Consider the following 23,218-nt stretch of genomic DNA (forward strand, 5'->3'; position numbering starts at 1 on the left):
ATCTTTCAATACAATTTTTTACATACATTTTCACATCTAAAACTACTAGGCTGTATTTAACAAACCTTATATAAAATCATGTATTTTTTTAATTATAACTAGGGTATCTAGTTTTAAAAAGATTACTGTGATCCCGCGTGTCAACCAAGATGGCCGTCATGGCTAAGAAATTAATAAAGGGGGGACATGCATGTGCATGATGTCAATTATTTAAAAACAGCCGGTGACATAGAAAAGTCGAAAAGGGCCAGATGATTATCTTCAAAATGTTGAGCTCTACCATTTGTCCATTAACTATAAAATTCTCATATAAGTTCTTAAAGGAGTTATTGCATTGCCCTTAAATTAAGAATTTGAAGTTCTTTTTATCAATTTCGATCTATTATTTTCAAACATATAAAAGTCATATAGCAAACATGACTTAGGAAGTCAAGATATACAAATAAATCGACTTGGCCAATATCCCTATAAAACTGATTGACCTTTAATTAACTAGAGTTTTTTTCTCATTTCATTGCGTTTTTACACGCCCGTCACAATTTTAACAGGAAGTATGATTGTAAACATCCGTCCGTCCGTCTGTTCTCCCTTCCATCCGTCCGTTCCTCCATCTATCAGTCATTCTGTCCGTCTGTCCGTCTATCTAAATGTCTATCCTTCTGTCCAGCGTAAACATGTCGCACCGTAACTTAAGAACTGTTACAGCTTATCCAGTTTTCATGAAACTTAACAAAGTTATTGCTTGTAAAAGTCAAACGATCTGTAAACCTTTTAGTGAAAATCAAATTAAATCTTTTTGAGTTACAGGACTTAGTAAGTAAAACAGGAGTGTGGTTTTTTTTAACATGTCGCGCTATATCTCAAAAACGAGTTGTCATTATTGCATCAAACTTTACACACTTCTTAGTAATATAAATCTTAACTTCTGCATACTTTTTGGTGATGTTTTAAATTTTGTTTATTAAGCGTTATTTAGGTTTGTTTTGTAAAAAGGGTGGGGGTGACATATTGTGATGTACATTTGTATCTCAGAACCTATATAGAAAAAATATCATAATGTTATAAAATAATTAGATATCAGTGTTTGCTATTGAGTATTTGTATTCCATTTAAAATTAGTTTCAAGATCAGTGAAATACCGGATACGCCTTTCATTAGGAAAATGTGTATTACTATAATTACCTACGTCCAAAGGTGCCCGTTTAAAATAAATTTAAACACACCAAGTTTACTTTACAATAAAAATATATTTTAATTCTTTCGAAAGACAATGTTCACATCCGTGTTAACGTTGCTTTTCATGTATTGTTGGTTTAAAAAAATATATAAACAAGAATTTACAGTACACGGATGCCCCACTCGCACTATCATTTTCTATGTTTAGTGGACCGTGAAATTGGAATAAATTCTCTAATTTGGCATTAAAATTAGATCGATCTTATCAAAGGGAACATGTATACTAAGTTTCAAGTTGATTGACTTCAACTTCATCAAAAACTACCTTGACCAAAAACTTTAACCTGAAGCGGGACATACGGACGAACGAACGGACGGAAGAACGAACGGATGGACGAACGAACGGACGGACGAACGAATGGGCGGACGCACATACCAGAAAACATAATGCCCCTCTTCTACCGTAGGTGGGCATAAACAACGGGTGAAATATACATTGTATAGACGAAACGGGGTGATTGAGTAGTAAACAACAATGACAAAACCGGTATATTTCAATTTTTGACATGACCCATTTTTTTCGTTCCATACACAGAAATACAAGTATTGAGATGCTCAACATGACTAATTTTGCAATCTCTGTGTCAGTATCTGTTTTCACATATTTTGAGTGACATACGAATTTTAATTCTACTTAAAAAGCACCAAAAAAATTTTGAGTGATTTCATTTGAAAAGTAGATCCATGGTTGCTATGGAAACTGAATGGTTGCTTAATTTAACTCAAATTCACTTATCAATAAATTTGGTTCACTTTAGTTACATTCTGATAATTTTTAAGACTAAAAAAAAACAAACACACAACGATACGTCAACTTGCAAGCAGAACTAAATTAGATAAACCTTAGAAATATTGCAAAGTGGTACTATTTTTTTTTTTAAAGTGCATCTCACAAAAATGACCATAATTCTTTTAATTTTGATAATTCGACCAAAAACTCTTTCTGGGTGTTTTGTATCTATGTGTACTTCATAAAAATGCAAAAAAACTAATTTTGGTTGTAATACCTCCATAAGCCTGAAAATCTCATGGCTGGTCACATATTTGCAAATGAGACATTTATCTAAACAAATAATGTGACTTTGTGTAAAGGGCAAAATCCTTCAATCTGATATGAAATACTCCTACCTGTCACAAGTCAAAATAAAAGCAAACAAAAAAAAACTGAACGTTTCATATGTAGCATGTTAATTTTAATAAAATTCGATAAAACCTATTTCGCGAGAAAGTACTTTTCCTCTAAAATATAGATATATGACATTTTGGTTCCGGTGATTCATAAAAATATATTTTTTCAGATTCAATGAAGACAAAAGAATGTTCCTTGATGTTTAAGCAATCAAAGCAATCTAATAAGTCTTTATTCAAAACTGCAAGGCTATTGACTATAACAGTTGAATTAGGAAAATCCACAAACCTTCCAGAATGCGTGGTTAACAATAGTGATTTAATTCAACCACTACAATGGAAACGTATATCGGGAACTCAGGGTAAAGGACTACTGCAACTACAACCATTCTTCGAAATGCTTTCTCTGTCGCTTTTGAGCTATAAAACAGAAAAAACTTCAATAACATTACAAGCTAAACCAGCACAGTGCCTGGAAAAGTTAAATGAACAAGAATACGAACTGGTTTTTAGAAATTTTTTCCTCAACTTTACTAGAGAAAAAGAAGAAATATGTAACGAACATATCGGGAAAAGAGACCAAGGCGCAATATTTTATCACGAATGTTGTCATTATGACCACAATGGAAACATGCGATGTAATCCCGTTTTAAAGAACAAATGGATGATAGCTCTAGAGTATTGCACTTACATTGTAATTATTATTGTTGTATTGTATTGTCCTCTTTTGGTTCCGTCATCTTTGTATGATTCGGATCTTTGTCCCAAAAGGTTTTGTCTTCAGGATGACAACTCCTTCAAAGTGAAGAAACAAAAGAGTCCAAAACCCGGATTTTATATTGACGAAAAAACAAATGGAAAACGCACTTTTCTGTCAGACACTAAATTCAACATGTTGAACGGTATGGAGAAATTTAAAGAAAAAATTAAAACAATAAATGACGAAGAAACACATGAACTTAAATTCTCAAATATATATTTCGACGTCACGGCCGATGAACTTTGAGCGCAAATGAAAACCCGATCAGTTTTTCTAAAATATTATACAATCTATTCTTAAACTGCGGCATAAGAAACCAGAAAGGCGTTGCCACATGTTGTGAATCAAATATATTTGGAAAATGCTTAGAAAACAGGATAAACTTTCAATGGTATAAATTATTTCGTTTTATCCTTCGAATAATTTTATCATTAACTGTATGCCTACCGTGGATCATTCGTATTAGTATTTTCTATGTTTACGAAAATGATATTCGTGAAATACGACTCAAGGCAGCAGAAACCAGAAACTTGTTTTTTAGTATAGAACACAGTATAGCCTATTATGCAACACCGTTACATATTCTTTTCATTTTGTCGTATGCTCTCATTTGCCTCGGTTATATCTCTCTTGAACTCATCAGTGTATATTTACTCAAGAATGTCAAGAGTTTAGTCCGAGATATTTTAACGAAGTGTTTTCATGGGATCGGTTGTCGGTCTTCAGAAAGATCTACCCGATGGTTTATAGAGGTTTTATTGCGCCCCTTCAGTGAAAAGGGAATTTTTGGAATATTCTTTGTTATCCCAAACTGGATATTCACTGTTCCTATAAGTGTTGCCATTTCTACCTACTATCTTTTTCCGGCAGTTTACATCTCAGTGAATTATTTAAGTATGATTCTGAACATTTTTTGTAGGTTTAGTTGCAATTTGAGGAAATTAAAATTCTCACGAAAGAGTACTCCTTGCTTCAATTTACGAGATTTCTGCTCTGTTGAAAAAAATAACAAAATGCACCAAAGTTTATCAGTTTCAACTATAGAAATTGGATTAATGTTTATTATACTGTGTTTAATGATGTCATCTCTGTTGTTGATAGTTGAACTTGTAATATTTTTGATAAAGATAGGAGTCTACACAATGGTAGGAATAATTTTAAATTCATCACATGCCATGCAGTACATATCGACAATTTCATTAGCATGGTTGTACTACCATAGATGTTTTGGTGGAATTTGTCAGATTTATGAGAGCTACAATAAAGCTGTACAGTGCATCATGTACAGAGCAAATAAGCAACACGTGGATAACATAGCAAAAAAACAAATAAACGAACAAGAGAATATGGCTTTTAAGGTTAAAGATTCAGAAAGAATGTTGTATTATAATATCGGTAAACAGAAAAATAAACAAAAAATTCAAATTGATAACCATGATAGAGTTTTAAAATACAGGACAAATGGTGTCATTTTGTTGTTAGATAAGTTTGATAAACAATACATAACGAAAACATTCTTTTTCAATGTTTGTAAGATAATACCGGATGGTCCAGGGCCTTTAAGCAAACACTTTAGTGTAGCAATGAGGCGTTTGAGTTTAATCTTTATGTTCTTAATATTCGTGACGCTTGTTGTATTAGCGTTTGGAGATTCATACAACGTATCTTTTTCAAATCAGTTGTTAGCGACACTCGCCGGAGGAGTCGTGCCCTTCATTTTAATGAAAACAAATATATTATTTGCTGAAGCTGAAAAAATAGATGCGAATGAACTAGTGAATAGATATTTTAGCGATGAAGAGATCACAAATAAAACTATCCTTTCAAATGTTCAACAACTACAGAAATCACTGCAAGAAATAATTATAGGGGGAATTGGTGATAACGAGAAGATCGACGATAAAACAACTGCAACAATCGTTCCAGAGCAAGAAAATTCACATCAACTTAAAAATGGTGAAGTAATAGTAAAAGGAGTATTCAAGAAGAACTTTAATGAAAAAATTGGAATGGATGAAAAATGGTGGAATATTGCTTATATTGATTGGACGGGTGATGATTCTATTGATACGAATAGTACGTATGTTAAAAGTACAGAAGCGCATGCAGAAACTGCTGAAACTGAAGAGACATCTATCGCACAATAAATGATTTGATTGTTATAATGTACAAAAGCATATGGAGCAAAACATTTTTTTTAATTATATATATAACAATATAAGTGGCATAGATCCAATAATATATTAGGGCTTTGTTTGTATTAGAATATGCGCTTAAATGTTGATTTTAATGTATTTTACTACAGATTTAACTAGACGATATGCTTAAGGTGGTATGGGAGTCTAAAATAAAAATGATAGAATGTGTTCATACTTTGCCAAAACGTAGTATCTATTGATATATGTTGAAATATATAGTAAAAATGATAGGTCACCGCGCATTTTCTCAAGCTACAGGTCGCAACAAAATGACACATTTGGTAAGGATTATACAGCAAAAAACACCATTTTGTGGTAAGAAACTAAACAAAATGATAGAATTGTTCAATACTTGAGGAAAATATAGCTTTCAGACAATGCTTTTAGAATTTCAAAAGAAAAGATAGGGTCACCGTGAGTTTTTTTCGGCTAGAATACAGAGTAGGAAAATTCCATGTAGAACCCTTCAGAAAATGCACTATTTTAGAGTTACCTCCCCTTAAAATTGCAATTAAACAAATAAATAAAAACAAACAAAAATAATCAACATTTGCAAAAATATCAATATTTATAAGTTATATTCTTATAAATTGGTTCTTATATCTTATAATTCATATCAAATATCTGCATTCCTACATCAAATTTTGCTAACTTGATAGAAAATGTGGACCTTTGGTTCACTGTTTTTCACAATCCAAGATGGAGGAAGACATCCATACCACCTTAATCTAATGTTATTTTCTAATGTGTTATTTTTGCACGTCGGTTTACTGAAAAACGGGAAGACATCATACTTTATAATGTAAGCATTTCGTTATTATGTAGCAATATAACAAAAGCTTCTACAATACAAAACGATATTCAAGAGATTTTGAATTCTCTAATGCTTATCTTGATTGAAGGTGGCTGTTCATATGATAATTTTTGAGCCACGATGTCTCATTATTTAACAGAATTCATACCTTCAAATTGGTTGCTGATGTCGTTATGAAATGGTTGAATAACAGTACAACATCAATTGTCACAAAACCGAATGGTAATAATCAACGATTTAAGAAGCAATGTTGTTCAGTCTATAGCATTTTTACGTATTGTAAATGGTAATTTGTCTTTTCGATGTTTTTATCTTTTTTTTCCATCCGTCATTTTTATTCATATTATATTGTAAAGTATTTTGGTTTACTTAGATATATTGAGTGTGATTTTGAATAGATGTTGCGCTTTTGAGTCAAAACCTTTTAGATCTAAAGACTTTGGTTGTTTTTCTATTCATCATTGGTTTTTCTTGGGATTTTTTTCGTTATCACTACACATTCGAAACAGTCATAGTTCAATGTTTGTGTGTCATTTTTTTTTATTATGATTAGTTTGATAAGTTTAGCATTTATCATCCATTAACATAAGTCACATAACAAACCTCGCATAATAATTTAAAATTTCATCATTCTCAACCAATCAGACAGCTAGATTGGAAAATTATGATTGTGCAGTATTTGTCTTCTAGTTATCATTCGCATTTCAGTTTCTCAGAGGCGTTGACATATCGATAAATAAAAAATGTCCTTGATTTTTTTTGTGTCATATTGAGTTTTTTGCAGAAAAGGTTTCGAAATATTCCAGGTAAGAATTCCTCCGTTCCAAAATGTCCATTTTGATGTTTAAATCTTGTCGCATTTGAAATTCAAAACATGAACATCAATATAAAGGCAATGCTTAATTGCAGAATTTTGGTGAATTGCATGTACTTGAGACGATAAAGCTAAATAACATTGTTTTTATCAGTTGTGTGTTGTTTAATAAAAAATGTACTCACCAAATTCTTTTATCATAGATATCCTTGGCCTCAGACATTTTTCTGATTCAAGTTACCTCTTTTTGTTCCCTTTATATATAATTATACATAAAGTGTACCCCGTTGTACATATATATTTGTCAATGTTGATATGTGTTACCTGTCTATTCTGAAAAAATGGTATGAAAGTTTGAGGTGCTAAAATATGCATCAACCTTTCTGTTTACACATCGTTATTGCATAATAATTGTTTGGACAGAATGATAAAATTGAATGATGCAAATGGTGAATGAAACAAAGATACAAAAACGCAACCAAAGAGCAGATAACAGCCGAAGGCTACGCATGGGTCTTCCATGCAGCGTGAAATTCGAGCAACCTGAGGCGTACCTAAGCTGTCCCCGAAACAAAAATGATAGCTAGTTCATTGATAATAAACTACGAAATATATATAAGAAACTAACATTTAAAATCATACTAACAAGACTTACAAAGGCCAAAAGCTTCAGGTGCAAACATGCTGCGGTGTAAAACATGTTGTTCAGATCTCATTCCTCCCCTATACTTCAAGCCAATGTAGAATTACAAACATATAACAATACGAACAGACTACTTTGGTTTACATTTTTGGGTTTTACACCCTTGTTTTTATATTTGAAATATTTGGTATCATTGTTAGTTAGCTGGTCCTAAAGCCGAAAGCAAGTTTTTGAAAAGTCTTGCTAAACTTGTCTTGTCTAGTGCTTGAAACGACATCTATTATCAGGTCGGGTTAATCCCATTTTGTTCGTCTGTCTGTTTCACCTCTATTTATTGTATAACACAAGTATAGAAATAAGGAGATGTGGTATTATTACTATCAACAAAAGTTCGAATGAAGTGGATATATAAGAAATTAAGGCAAATGTATGAACTTCAACAATCAAATAACAACTCCCACATTCCTGACTTGGTACTCGAATTTATTTAGAAAATGGTAGGTTAATTCTGGGTTTATAACAAGCTAAACCTCTCAATTGTATTACAGTCTCATATGGTTTCGCAGAATAAAGTAATATTTTGCATATGACATTGTATGGTGAAGTTCGTCGTGTCAGGTTATGTAATGGTATGAGTAAACATACTATTTTGTTTTAAATACGTACTATTCTCCAAATATCATTCGACCATGCCAATTTTGTGGTGTCAGATCTTATAAAGTCTATCCGAATTCATTTTGCAATTGATTCTACTAAATAAAATTTCATGCATGTATTGATGTTGTGCGATAGACCCAAATCCTGTTTTTCTCTACTTTGAGCAACTGCAATGTATTTTTTTCAATCCAAAAGCTTTGAAATTCATGGCACTCTTATTTAATTCATTGCGACTTTACCATCAAAGAATGAATAGTGGCACCGAAAAGAAACAAGGACTTATTTATACCAGTCTCAAAAAGAGAGAAAAAATATACTAAAGAGACATTCAAACTTATAAGTAAAAAAAAATCTGACGACGAAATGTGAAAAAAATATCTGACAACTAAATGTGAAAAACAAATCACACATAAGACTTAGTACATAATTGGTTTAAAAGCATGTTAGTAATCCAGATCAACAAAATATTAAATACGGGTTTTGGAAAAATCAAGGTTTATTTATTATCATTTGATGTCAAACAAAAAGGCTTTATTAGATCGATTTGCAACCAACAATTTATTGGTAGATTTGTCATAATGTAGAACCCATAGCAATCTCAGTCCATTTTCACTTGATAAGAGTTGTCTGAAGTGTTGCCCATCAGGAGAAATAACGACCACATTGTTAGTATCAAATCCCGCTACATACACGTTACCGTCATTGTCTACAGATATACTTAATGGAGACATCAGAACATTTCTTTCACAGAACGTCCACAGTGTGTTACCATGGTAATCACAACAGGTTACACTGTGATTTCTATAATGTGTGTAGTACAGTTTGTCACCTAATGCTGTAATGTACGGAAAATCTGGGAGTTCGGTATCGCTAATATTGGTGATGGTTTCATCATTCAGACTGATCATCTGTATTCCTTTTTGTCTGGCACAATAAATCAAATGTCCATCTTTGTATACTAATCCAGCGTTGTATGAATTCACTGTTATTGATTTCTTCAGTTTGTGCTTCTTTAAGTCGAATATATTAATCTGATTTGAACAGCCAGAAGTTACAGCAATAGAATCATCACCACTAAATATCACATTAAACGTGGGACCAATTTTCTTTATTTGGAAATCTTTCGATCCGTCAGACTTGAGTACTTTTATCTTATGTTGGCTAGAACTCGAGAATATCATCCTATCGCCAGGAAGCAGTGAACAACTATGAACATTTGACAACCCTGTATTGATACGTTTCTGTAATTTCAGAGTAAGGTTATCAATATTTCTGGTTGGAAAAGCTATCATAATCTGAGCTTGTCTATCCTTCCTTTTCTGAATGGAATAATCACATGGATCAGAACCGACATTAATTTCCCCAAACTTCTGTGCAGATATTTGCTGTAAAGACTTGTTTATTTGGCACGAAATATTGACTTAATTTGTAATGGCACTTTTGGTAATTGATTGAATAAATTTTTCTTCGCCTGCAATATATTTTTCGATATCTTGCATAGTTAAAAATGTTTAAAGACTGGATGCATGATGTTTAATACTAGCAAAGTTTTCCTGTATTTTAGCTATATTCAATTCGTACTTTTTCAAAGTAATCAACAATTTTTCAATTTTGTTGCCCTCACTTTGTTCAAATGTCATTCAGTATTAAATTAAGTCATCCTGAGGTTTATCAATATGCAGATTTATCTCGGTCCTCGCTTGTTTTATTTCTGCATCAATTTCTCTTGTCCGGCATTCCAGCGACTTTACATTTTCTTTTCGGTTAGTACTGAGTCGTTTAATATTCTCGACGATTTCCTACAGATTTTGCTCAATTTAATTAAAGGCGTTTGAAGTTTAAACGTTTTAACGGCACAAAACGGGAAAACCCTCGGTAGAGCCTCACATTTCCCCGTTTCTAAGCTTCATCCTTATATCGTTGATATGTCAAGCCAATAAACTATTATTTTCTATATATGTGTCATCTATAAATATGACTTCATCGGCTATGTTTTTGAATGAGTAAGAACAAAAGAAGTATACCACTAATGAAAAGTCATAAATCGATTGAGAGAAAACAAATTCGGTTTACAAAACCAAAACCGGGGGAAACACATCAAGTATAAAAAGAAAACAAAGGGACAGCGGGTACACTGAAGTGCAACAAAAACAAACACCATATACATTAAAACGAACTATATGATAACAACTGTTGCGGAACAACAACGACCATCTCCATCTTCCATCAAGGACAGACGACAAAGGACATCACAAAAAGTGACGCACGTGTGTAACGATTATGTATTCTTTAACTACATACACTTAATTTCACCATACCAGTTGAAACAACTATTATGACAATGACGGTACTGGAATGCTAGTGGGGGAGCAAGCGCCAGCATACTTATCTATTATGTCTCTTACTGTATGTGTCTCGAGTCTGGATCCTGTAACTCATTGGTTGTCATTTTTTGCGGTCTATCATATTTGCTATTCGTTCATTGTGTTTTGCATGATTATGCCGTTATATTCCTCATTTGAATTATCATTGAGGGGCCGTCATTACCTGACTTTATGACATTGATTCGATATTGTTGCAGGCCGTTCGGTGACTTTAGGTTTTTATCTTCTATTTCAATGGATTGCTGGTTGGGAGTTATCTTAATGGGTATCATACCACGTTTCCTTATTCTTTTAAAAACAGGAATTTTAGAAGTAATGAAAGAGAAGAAAAGTATTAGAGGTTACGTTTTAATTGTATTTATTTTATCAGAGATTTCAATAACTTCGTGGCATTATAAAATGCACAAGATATGAAAATTTTATAGATAAAAAATTATGTTTCAATAAACGTTTAACTTACTATCAGTAACTATGCAACAACATTTTGTTGAGGAATAACCCCATTTTACTTTGCAGTTTCAGGAGATATACTATTTGTATAGTATTTCATGTATTATGAATTATAGTCTTGTAAATCTTAAATTTAGATATCGATGTGAAATTTTGTTAAAAATATTGTGTTTTTACAGCCTGTCATAAATCTGCTTCCGACCAGTGCATACATTGTAAATTTGTTTACTGTTTAACCAATTACTATATATCTTCCCAATTTTGTTCATTTTTTTTTAGGAAAACGAATTTATATAATAAAATTGAGAATGGAAATCTGGAATGTGTCAAAGAGACAACAACCCGACCATAGAAAAAAACAACGACAGAAGGCCACCAACAGGTCTAAAGTGTAGCGCGAATTACCCGCACCCGGAGGCGTCCTTCAGCTTGCCCCTAAACAAATATATACCATACGTTGTTTCCGAATCCCTGTATGTCTATTGTATAATTGTATTTTGTGCATTTTTTTTATTTATACTTAGGGATATGGGTGTCAATACATGACACAAAACCAATACAGGCACAACAAAAATACTTTTATCTTGGTTCTCATCGTTATCTTTATTTGCATTCATTACAGTTTGGTTTTAATATGCTATGGGTAGAGGATCTTTTTATCTCTTTTGACCTTCAACCTAATACAAACATTGTGATTCAAAGTAATAGTATTTTAAGCATTACGATTGTTTTAGTAACGGAGGCAAAGATACCTAGTTATAAATAAAATCAAATAAATTAACTGACAGCGCCATGGCAAAAGAAAACAACGATAAAATCAAAATTCAAACAATTGTAAATGCAACAGAGAACTAAAAGCCCTTGAGAGCCTGTGTGGCTCATCTTGGTATATGTGCATATTCAACAAAAGACACAGATGGATTGATGACAGAATAGTGTTTGGTGAAAGTGATGTGCTTGTAGATCTTACTATACTGAACATTCTTGCTGCTTACAATTATCTCTATCTATAATGAACTTGGACCAGTAGTAACAGTGGAAATGTAATAAAATATTACAAATATTATGAAAAATGAAAATAATTGACTAAAAAAGGTAATTACTCCTTAAGGGATCAACTGACAATTTGATCATGATGACTTTTTTGTAGATCTTATTTTGTTGAACATTATTGATGTTTACAGTTTATCTCCATGTATTATCATATTCAAGATAATAACCAAAAAGGCAAAATTTCTTTAAATTACCAATGTTGGGGCAGCACTTGGCGCTATCAGGAGCTCCAGAAAGGAAGGTAAGAAGATCTTAATTAACATATTGAATAACAATATCAAATACACTTATATTTAATAATTCGTTTTAAATTCTGTTATTGGTCTACATTAAATAAGGTAAGTCGGAATTCTGAAATAGTCAATCTTTATTTCAAATCATTTGAAATCATACAAAAACGCTTCACCGAAAAAACTTGCAACTAACAATTTATTGTTAGACGTGTCATAATGCACCGCGCTTGGACTCATTAGTCCATATTCACTTAATGCGAGTTGTCCGTAGCATTTTCCATTAGTAGAGAAAACGACCATATTGTGAGTGTCATGCCCTGCTACATACACGTTACCATCATTGTCTACAGAGATACCTTATGGATTCCAAAGAAAACTACCCTCACAAAACTCCCACAGAATGTTACTATGATAATCACAACAGGTTACACTGTGATTTTAAAATTTTGTGTAGATCAGTGTAGATTTCCGAATGTTGTAACGTACGCCAAATCTGTAAGTATTGTACTGCCTATATTGGTAATAGTTTCGTTATTCAAATTGATCATATTTATTCCTTATAATAAAGTAAACGGGACGTCACAATAAATCAAATGTCCGTCTTTGTATACTACTCCAGCATAGAAGCCGTTTACGTTTATCGATTTTTTTCAGTTTTTGCCTCTTTAAGTCGATTATATTAGGTAGCAATACACAGTTAGGAAAAAAACTTATAATTGACACTCATAATTTTTAAACACCCTCTTTCCCCTCCTGTCTAACAAAGAAGGCTTTATATGTGTGTTATGCATGTATATACTTACATGTATAGAAAGAGAATCTTCCATAGATTTGATTTCTAATGGTCATAAGGGTGAAATATAATCCCTTTTGGGTGTAACCATGGCAACAATCTGCATTTCTTAGATACAAAATATAGCAAAAAAGGGGGGTGAACATCTCACAAAAGTCTGCAAAATTTGGTCTAAAGGAAAATTTCAATGAATGACAGTGAAACCTTTCCTTAATCCATAGGTGTATATCTATCAAGTGGTAAAAAAAAATCATATGCATTTTTGCTCGGTTTTTCCATAAATGGAATTGAAAAGATCGATCGCAAAATCTTTGTTGATAAACACTACAATAATTTATGGACCTATGAACGGTACGGATAGGGAAATACGGACTATCAATCATATAAATGGCCTATAAAACATGTTAAAATCAATCTAAATGTTCATATAACCCCACTAAGAAGGCTATATTATTCTTCAATTATCTAAAAATCAATTTTGTTGTACAGAAACTTTCATATCTAAAAAATTCACAGGGGCCATAACGCGAAACTAAACTTCTAACTGTGTATTAATACCTTAATCTCATGGTGAGGTAAATAGCGGTATGTTACAAACACATCCAATGAATACCTCATTCAACAACGGAACATCGTTCTTTTTTTTGCGAAATTTTTCAATCCGTTAGACTTGAGTACTCCTATTTTATTTTGCTTATTACAAGAGAATACCATCCGATCACCAGGGAGCAGTGAACAACCATAGATACTAGTCAACTTTGTACTGATACGTTTCTGGAACGTTAGAGTCATGTTGTTCATATTTTTGTTTGGAAGAGCTACAATAATCTGGGCTCGTCTGTCCTTCCGTTTCTGAATGGCAAAATCATATTGATCCGAACTGACAATAACTTTTCCAAACTTATTTACGCTTGCATATATTTTCTGTAAAGACTTGGAAATCTAGAATGATATTTTGACATGATTTGTAGATCCACCTTTGGAAATCGATATTATATTTTTTTCTTCGACTGCAAAATCCTTTTCGATATCTTTCATGGTTAAAAGTATTTGAAGTTTAAACACATGCTGTTTAATACATGCAAAGTTATATAATACGTTATTGATCTCTGATTCCTTCTATCTTAGAGTAGTTAATAATTTTTCTATTATGCTGCTTTCATTTTCTAGAACTGTCTTTAATTCTGTAATCAAATCATTCTGAAGTTTATTAAGATGCTGATTTATATCGGTCCTCGCATGTTTTATTTCTGCCTTTGTTTCTCTTTTCTTGTAGTCTAGAGATTTCATAGTTTCTTTCCGATGATTGCTAAGTCGTTTAATATTCTCGACGCCAGAAGGGTTTGCCCAATTTTATAAAAGGCGTTTGACATTTTAACGTTTCAATGATTTCATTAATGTCGGTTAAACCTTTACAATCTTTGTGAGATTCCAAACATTTCCTACAGCAAGGACAATCGTGTTTTGTCAAAACATCTCGTATTTCTTATTATGAAGATTGCAGTTCTAAACGATTTGCAGGACTACGATAGGTATCGTTTTGTATTCGACGACATACACAGTTTTGTGTTTTTTATGCCTTGTAAACAGCGTGATAATTCTTACACACTTCACATAGTCCTTTGTCACATTCGAAACACCATACAACTTAATCTTTGGTATTGTGAAGACTATCACACACCCCGCAGATACTCCAATTTACGGCCATTATTCTTAAAAAGATTGCATGTACTTCAAAGAATACTTAATTATTTCAAAATCGTCATCTGAAAATAATCCCTATACCAAGAGATTCTCGTGTTATTGAGAGTTTGTCATATGACTACTTCCCATCAAATTGAAAACATATGTAACTCTTGAGTGGTCAGGACAAGCACAAATTAATCATACAGGAAAAAAAGTAAGTTCGGTAATAAAGATGGATAAGAATTATCAGCCAATAATTGATTTTATATCTAAAACAGCATACAAATTTAGCCTTGCAGCAGGTCAACTTTATGGCACCTTATAATTGGTGTTATAACCCTTTAAACTGTCCTGTTCATGAAATGATCTTCTCGTCTTATTGACAAGAGGGGTTAGTACAGGTGTTCATATAACTATAAAATACATTTGGTTTATGCGTAAAACACTATATCTAAAGTTGAAGTAAGCATCGTAAGTCACCGAGAGTCATTGTGGCTGGTAGGAAACATCGGGTACAGACAATCAAGCTAACAATTGTCTAACAAAATTCCGTACAAACAACGGTACATTGCCGGCTCATCTGGCGTGCAAGTTCTACTAAAGAATTGTCCATTAGATTGACTAAAACTCTGTCCGCAGTTAAAGAGGATCTTCAGATATACTGTAAAACTGTTTACCTGCGTAGTGGTATTAACCGTATGTAGATGCTTAAAAACTCTAAAGAACTTCTGGATAATTTTAAATCTCGGTCTTTTTCTAAAATTAGTTCTATTAAAACTTTAGATTTTTCAACCTTGTATACAAGCATTCCCCGTGTGAAATTGAAAAACTGTCTAAAAAATCTACAATGCTTTTCATCATAAAAATGGTAGCATACGCTATAAATTTATCACTTTGGGATACTATAAGGCATATGTTGTTAATAAGGAACAAAAGGGTAAAACATACTTCACAGATGGACAAGTGATCAGTATGCTGGAGTTTCTCGTTGACAACATAATTGTTGAATTTGGAGGTAGACTGTTTCAACAAATTGTCGGCATTCCTATCGGAACGAACTGTGCGCCTCTCCTTGTCAACCTCTTCTTATTTTCATATGAATCGGAGTTCCTTCAGACACTTGTCAAAAACAAGAAGATCAAAGAAGCCAGATTATTTTATTTCACTGTCAGATATATTGATGATGTTCTTTCCATTAACAATCTGAATTGTTCTGATTGGGTTCCTTTAATATACCCACCAGAAGTAGAAATTAAAGAGACTACAGACACGGCTTCCTCTGCCTCATTTAAGAACCTCGAACCTCGAATTTGACATACACAATAATCTCAGTACCAGAATCTATGACAAACGAGACGATTTTAATTTTGAAATTATCAATTTCCCCCACCTTGGTAGTAATATACTAACTTCACCTTCATATTGAATATACATTTCCCAACTTATTCGGTATTCAAGAGCTTGCAGCTCCTATTCAGATTTTGTAAAACGTCACCAGTGTCTGAGCAGAAAAGTTGATGAACCAGAGGTATGATAAAGAACGTCTCGTCCTTTTTCTAAAAAAAAGTTCATCGGAAGATACCAAGAACTTGTTGATAAATATTCCGTATCAACTTCACAAAAGATACAAGATTGTCTTGAAGTATAGATTTTGCGTACTGACGTTGGTTATCATCCTAATAACGTGTTATAGTATTCTTTTATTTGTCTTTATTAATATTACTTTTACTGTTAAGTCAGTTTTTTTAAGATATTCATTTGACGTGCCTCTGTGCTTATGTCAAACAGCAAACTTTGAACGACAAAATTATTTCATTTATTAATATTACTTTTACTTATGGATCTTGACATACTTTGAATGACAAAACTATTTTATTCAATAATAATACTTTTTCTGTTAAGTCTGTTTTTTATGATATACATATAACGTGAAACTATACTTATGTATTCCGTCATAGTTTGAACCACACAATCATTTTATTTATTATTATTACTCTTACTCTTAAGAGTTTTTTTATCAGTTTTTAACTGTTTTTTTGTTATATCTACTTTACGTGACTCTGCGTTTATGCATGCCGTCTTCTTCTTCTTCTTCTTTATGTAAATCCCTCCAGCGTTGGAGCACACACAGCTAGCTGTGTTTCCTTAACGGATTAGTTTTTAAAAAGTTAACATATTCACAAATTATTCCAAATTGTAATGAAATCCTCCACCAGAAAGTTGCCTCGGAGTTCAGTATTTATGTGTTTTTACTTTTTACACACTTTCTTGATAATGATTGAATTTATATTGATGGTCTTTTATAATACCGCTTACTAAAAGTATCATTCGAATTTTTTCTGCAATATGAAAGCGATTCAAAATCTTAAATAAATAAAAGTGTATGTTGATGAGTTGATGTTAACGTCCAAAGGTAATTACTACACGTTTCCTGTTATGTATTAGACCGACATTCTGGTGAGATTTTTTACGGGCTATAGTTCAAAACTTGAAAGACCTAATGTAAGAAGTGTTGCCATACTTTGACGACACGCGATCTTGGCTCCGAGTCAATACCTATCATTTTTGTCAAAAGCTATAATATCGAATTAGCAGCAAATACCAGTTTATTTAAGTCTACTGGTTTGTGATCAGAGTAAAGCACGACGTCTACAATAAATTTTTTTATCACTTGACAATTGTCGTATTTTAAAAATATATATGTAATAAAAGATAAGAAACAGATATTTCTAGTCTTATATTTCAAAAATTCAATACATTTTTAGTACAATAAAAAAAAAGAATAAATACAGTTTCGGAACTAAAAAAATAATCAAATTCAACCTGACAAAATTGGATAGTAAAATTATTTTTTTCAACTTTTGAAGCTTTTCGTCCATAGTTTTTGTAATGAAAACAAATGTTGCTAAACCTTTTTTACTTGGTATACATGGTAGGCACAACAACGATACATTTTCCGTGTGCTCTTTTAATGACTTACAAATATTATAACTAAACAAACAAAGTAAAGATAAAACCCAATACAAAATCAAAGGAGGCTTACAAAAAGTAGAAATAAACAAGATTGGTTAAGAAAGTAAAACATGCATCGTGTTTAATCAATTTTTTTAAAGAACTGAAACGAAAGTTGATCAAAATTGATAAAAAAAAATAATAAAAAAAGGTAAACACATCTTTTTTTTAGCGGATGTCTGCGTAAATTTTGACTGATATATACAGAGAATCAATGATAGAAATTACATACTTTAATACATTTTATAGATAGATCATTTCTTTGTCAAAATAAGGTAAATGGTCACATGATTTAATGTTTATAAACCAGGGTGTTAAATAAGTACGAAGACATGTTAACAACAACAAGCTGTATTTATTAACCTTCTATACAATAAGTATAAAAAAAACATAGGAATAAAGTCCGGATCGTATCCAGTTAAGATATGTCACTAATACGGTATGTGACATCCCCCTTTTTATTAAAGATGAAATAAAATGATTTAATGAATCAATGTAGTTGAGTTTTACCTAGTTGAAACTAATACCGTATAGCGGGTTATTTTCGCGGGGTGCAAATTTTCGCTTATTTTCGCGGATAGAACAAAATCGCCAAAATAAGTTCCGCCAAATTAAAGGTGTACATACAAAGGTATGAATACAGGTTTTTAATCCGCCAAAATAATAACCGCCAAAATATTTCGTATACCTTGTTCAATGAAAATCGCGAAATTTTACACCCGCGAAAATAACCCGCTATACGGTACATCAAATCCTGACGAGGTTTCTGACTTGTGACTGGCATAAAACAGCTATTGATGATATTCCAGACTTAGACCCGGAAAACTGCAACTCCTATCGATATTCCGGACAAAGGACCGGCATATGGTCTATCCCAAATTCATGTATTTGGTTTTCATGTTATTTTTGTTATTCTCGTGGTGTTTTGTCTGATGCTTGGTCCGTTTCTGTGTGTGTTAGGTTTCGGTGTTGTGTCGTTGTTCTCCTCTTATATTTAATGCGTTTCGCTCGGTTTTGGTTTGTTACCCCAATTTTGTTTTTTGTCCATGGATTTATGAGTTTTGAACAGCGGTATACTACTGTTGCCTTTATTTATTGACAAGGTTTCGACATTGGTATCGGCATATATCAACTACTGACTACATTCCTGACTTAAGGCCGGCATACGGCAACCATGGACACATTGTTTGACTTGATACAGGTATACTGCAACTAATGATGATATTTCTGATTTAGAAACGGCACACTGCAACTACTGACGAGATTCCTGACTTGGGGAATGGCATCATCTGGCTTGGTTCCTGGCTTGGTATCGACAAACAACAACTACTGAAAATAATATTTCTTACTTGGGCCTGCCATACTGCAACTACTGACAATGTTTCTGATTTGGAATCGGTATACAGCAAAACTGTTCGACTTTTGACCGGCATTCCACAACTACTGACGAGATTCCTGACATTGGACCGAATACGGATACTACAAGGTTTCAGACTTAAGACTGGCATATGGCGACTACTGACAAAGTTTCTGACTTTGGACCGGCATACGGCAACTACTGACTATATACCTGGCGCAAGACATGAGTTCGAAAAATATTGACACAGTGTCAGACATTGTAAAGGCATAAGCAGTTCTTGTCTTCTGTCTTGGGACCAACATATCGCAACTATTTACGGTACTTATGAATTGGAACCGGAATACCGCAACTTCTTCCGATATTCTGACATGGGACCGGAATACAGCAATGACTAACAATGGTTTTGACTTTGTATCGGCATACGACAACTTCTAACAGTATTTCACACTTTTGGCCGATATACGGCACTTACTGAAGATATTCCTGACATGAGGAAAGTATACGTCCACTAATCAGTAAAAAAAACTTAATACTTAAAAGGTAGTATCAAGATGATTATCAAAAGTCACCATCAAATCTTTAAACAGACAAAAAGAATAAACACATTAGAGAAAGGACAAAACCTTTGATGCAACTAAAAAAAATCATGACTGATGACGGACATTGCCATTTTTAAAATGCTTTATTACAGATTTTCACTTTATTTAAGAATTTATCCATTCTTTGTTAATTTAATTATGAAATGTTTGAAATGAATGGATCCAAATGACTAGTCGACTCCTGTGCTGGCTCGACAAGTCAGCTTATTCTTATATCAGAGTCCTTGGGATAAAGAAGACATAAAGAAGCTGGTGCTGACTTGTATTCTTGTAATCAGACATTTGTAGATGTCTTAAAATACAAAAGAAAATCTATAATTTTAACAATTTGTTAAATAATCATTAAATTTTGTATTCCGTCATAGTTTGAACCACACAATCATTTTATTTATTATTATTACTCTTACTCTTAAGAGTTTTTTTATCAGTTTTTAACTGTTTTTTTGTTATATCTACTTTACGTGACTCTGCGTTTATGCATGCCGTCTTCTTCTTCTTCTTCTTTATGTAAATCCCTCCAGCGTTGGAGCACACACAGCTAGCTGTGTTTCCTTAACGGATTAGTTTTTAAAAAGTTAACATATTCACAAATTATTCCAAATTGTAATGAAATCCTCCACCAGAAAGTTGCACATGCACAAAAGTTATTTACAGAAATGTACATATTATATACACGGATTACCCATTCATTATCCAGGATGTAGATACGGCGATAAAAGCAATGTCTAGTTAAATAAGATCAATTAATTATTTTGGCTGTTGAATTCACTGGATAGAGTTAATGAATTAAAAGGTCTTCATTCATGTGGGAGCCAAGTAGAGCAAGCCAAAACTACTATGCATTTAGAAGATTGTCTATCTAATGTTAATATCTCTGTTAATAAGCAATGATATATTTTTGAGTTAGTTCTACATTGTACTCAAATTTTAAAGTCTTGCAGTACACACGTTCAGGCTTGTATATATGGTGTATATTATAGTTAAGCAAGCAGATATTAACGTTCTAAATAGTTATGCATAAACATCACACTAAAGTTTTTTGAACGGCAAGTATTTTACTATTTATGATATATATATCTGATAGACATATGGTGGTAAATATTGTCATTATTGTTTTTGTGGGGAGCTGTGATACCTAGGGAAGTGTTATATCTCTGCGAATTTTAAACGCGTAATTTTACAGCAGTACTGCAAACCTTTCATCCTTTACGGGTTGACTTTACATAGATAAATAAAGTCGTACTTATATAAGATAAGCAAATTCAGTATGTTAAATTTGATGTATGCCTTTTGTGCTTCTTGGTTACATTTGTTGTTTTTATAGTGACATTTTTACTCTTTGAGTATGTTTGTTTTGTTCATGCATCGTTGACAATGTAATGGAATTTGATACGACTGTCATACAAGTGAGAGGCTGAGCTAGCTATAAAACCAGGTTCAATCCTACATTTTCTACATTAGAAAATGCCTGTACCAAGTCAGGAATATGACAGTTGTTATCCATTCGTTTGATGTGTTTGGACTTTTGATTTTGCCTTTTGATTTTGGACTTTCCTTTTTGAATTTTCCTCGGAGTTCAGTATTTATGTGTTTTTACTTTTTACACACTTTCTTGATAATGATTGAATTTATATTGATGGTCTTTTATATTACCGCTTACTAAAAGTATCATTCGAATTTTTTCTGCAATATGAAAGCGATTCAAAATCTTAAATAAATAAAAGTGTATGTTGATGAGTTGATGTTAACGTCCAAAGGTAATTACTACACGTTTCCTGTTATGTATTAGACCGACATTCTGATGAGATTTTTTACGGGCTATAGTTCAAAACTTGAAAGACCTAATGTAAGAAGTGTTGCCATACTTTGACGACACGCGATCTTGGCTCCGAGTCAATACCTATCATTTTTGTCAAAAGCTATAATATCGAATTAGCAGCAAATACCAGTTTATTTAAGTCTACTGGTTTGTGATCAGAGTAAAGCACGACGTCTACAATCATTTTTTTTTATCACTTGACAATTGTCGTATTTTAAAAATATATATGTAATAAAAGATAAGAAACAGATATTTCTAGTCTTATATTTCAAAAATGCAATATATTTTTAGTACAATAAAAAAAAAGAATAAATACAGTTTCGGAACTAAAAAAATAATCAAATTCTACCTGACAAAATTGGATAGTAAAATTATTTTTTTCAACTTTTGAAGCTTTTCGTCCATAGTTTTTGTAATGAAAACAAATGTTGCTAAACCTTTTTTACTTGGTATACATGGTAGGCACAACAACGATACATTTTCCGTGTGCTCTTTTAATGACTTACAAATATTATAACTAAACAAACAAAGTAAAGATAAAACCCAATACAAAATCAAAGGAGGCTTACAAAAAGTAGAAATAAACAAGATTGGTTAAGAAAGTAAAACATGCATCGTGTTTAATCAATTTTTTTAAAGAACTGAAACGAAAGTTGATCAAAATTGATAAAAAAAAATAATAAAAAAAGGTAAACACATCTTTTTTTTAGCAGATGTCTGCGTAAATTTTGACTGATATATACAGAGAATCAATGATAGAAATTACATACTTTAATACATTTTATAGATAGATCATTTCTTTGTAAAAATAAGGTAAATGGTCACATGATTTAATGTTTATAAACCAGGGTGTTAAATAAGTACGAAGACATGTTAACAACAACAAGCTGTATTTATTAACCTTCTATACAATAAGTATAAAAAAAACATAGGAATAAAGTCCGGATCGTATCCAGTTAAGATATGTCACTAATACGGTATGTGACATCCCCCTTTTTATTAAAGATGAAATAAAATGATTTAATGAATCAATGTAGTTGAGTTTTACCTAGTTGAAACTAATACATCAAATCCTGACGAGGTTTCTGACTTGTGACTGGCATAAAACAGCTATTGATGATATTCCAGACTTAGACCCGGAAAATTGCAACTCTAATCGATATTCCGGACATAGGACCGGCATATGGTCTATCCCAAATTCATGTATTTGGTTTTCATGTTATTTTTGTTATTCTCGTGGTGTTTTGTCTGATGCTTGGTCCGTTTCTGTGTGTGTTAGGTTTCGGTGTTGTGTCGTTGTTCTCCTCTTATATTTAATGCGTTTCGCTCGGTTTTGGTTTGTTACCCCGATTTTGTTTTTTGTCCATGGATTTATGAGTTTTGAACAGCGGTATACTACTGTTGCCTTTATTTATTGACAAGGTTTCGACATTGGTATCGGCATATATCAACTACTGACTACATTCCTGACTTAAGGCCGGCATACGGCAACCATGGACACATTGTTTGACTTGATACAGGTATACTGCAACTAATGATGATATTTCTGATTTAGAAACGGCACACTGCAACTACTGAC

General features: G+C 32.5%; 2 protein-coding genes across 2 annotated transcripts in view; both read right to left on the minus strand.

Annotated features, from left to right (window-relative positions):
- Positions 1-8,756: 8,756 nt before the first annotated feature.
- On the minus strand, positions 8,757-19,294 carry LOC134687785 (uncharacterized). Its single transcript, XM_063548242.1, has 3 exons — positions 19,211-19,294; positions 13,875-14,105; positions 8,757-9,569 (listed from the first exon to the last, which is right to left on the minus strand). Exons 1-3 carry the CDS (start codon positions 19,292-19,294, stop codon positions 8,757-8,759), a joined length of 1,128 nt encoding a protein of 375 aa, XP_063404312.1.
- Positions 11,681-23,218, minus strand: part of LOC134687092 (uncharacterized) — a 72,664-nt gene continuing 61,126 nt past the window's right edge. Inside the window, exon 3 of the transcript XR_010101725.1 lies at positions 11,681-11,836. The gene's annotated coding sequence lies outside the window, so the exon portion shown is untranslated. The remainder of the gene's footprint in view (positions 11,837-23,218) is intronic.

Source organism: Mytilus trossulus, chromosome 10 (assembly GCF_036588685.1).
Source record: "Mytilus trossulus isolate FHL-02 chromosome 10, PNRI_Mtr1.1.1.hap1, whole genome shotgun sequence".
NCBI classification, from domain to species: domain Eukaryota; kingdom Metazoa; phylum Mollusca; class Bivalvia; order Mytilida; family Mytilidae; genus Mytilus; species Mytilus trossulus.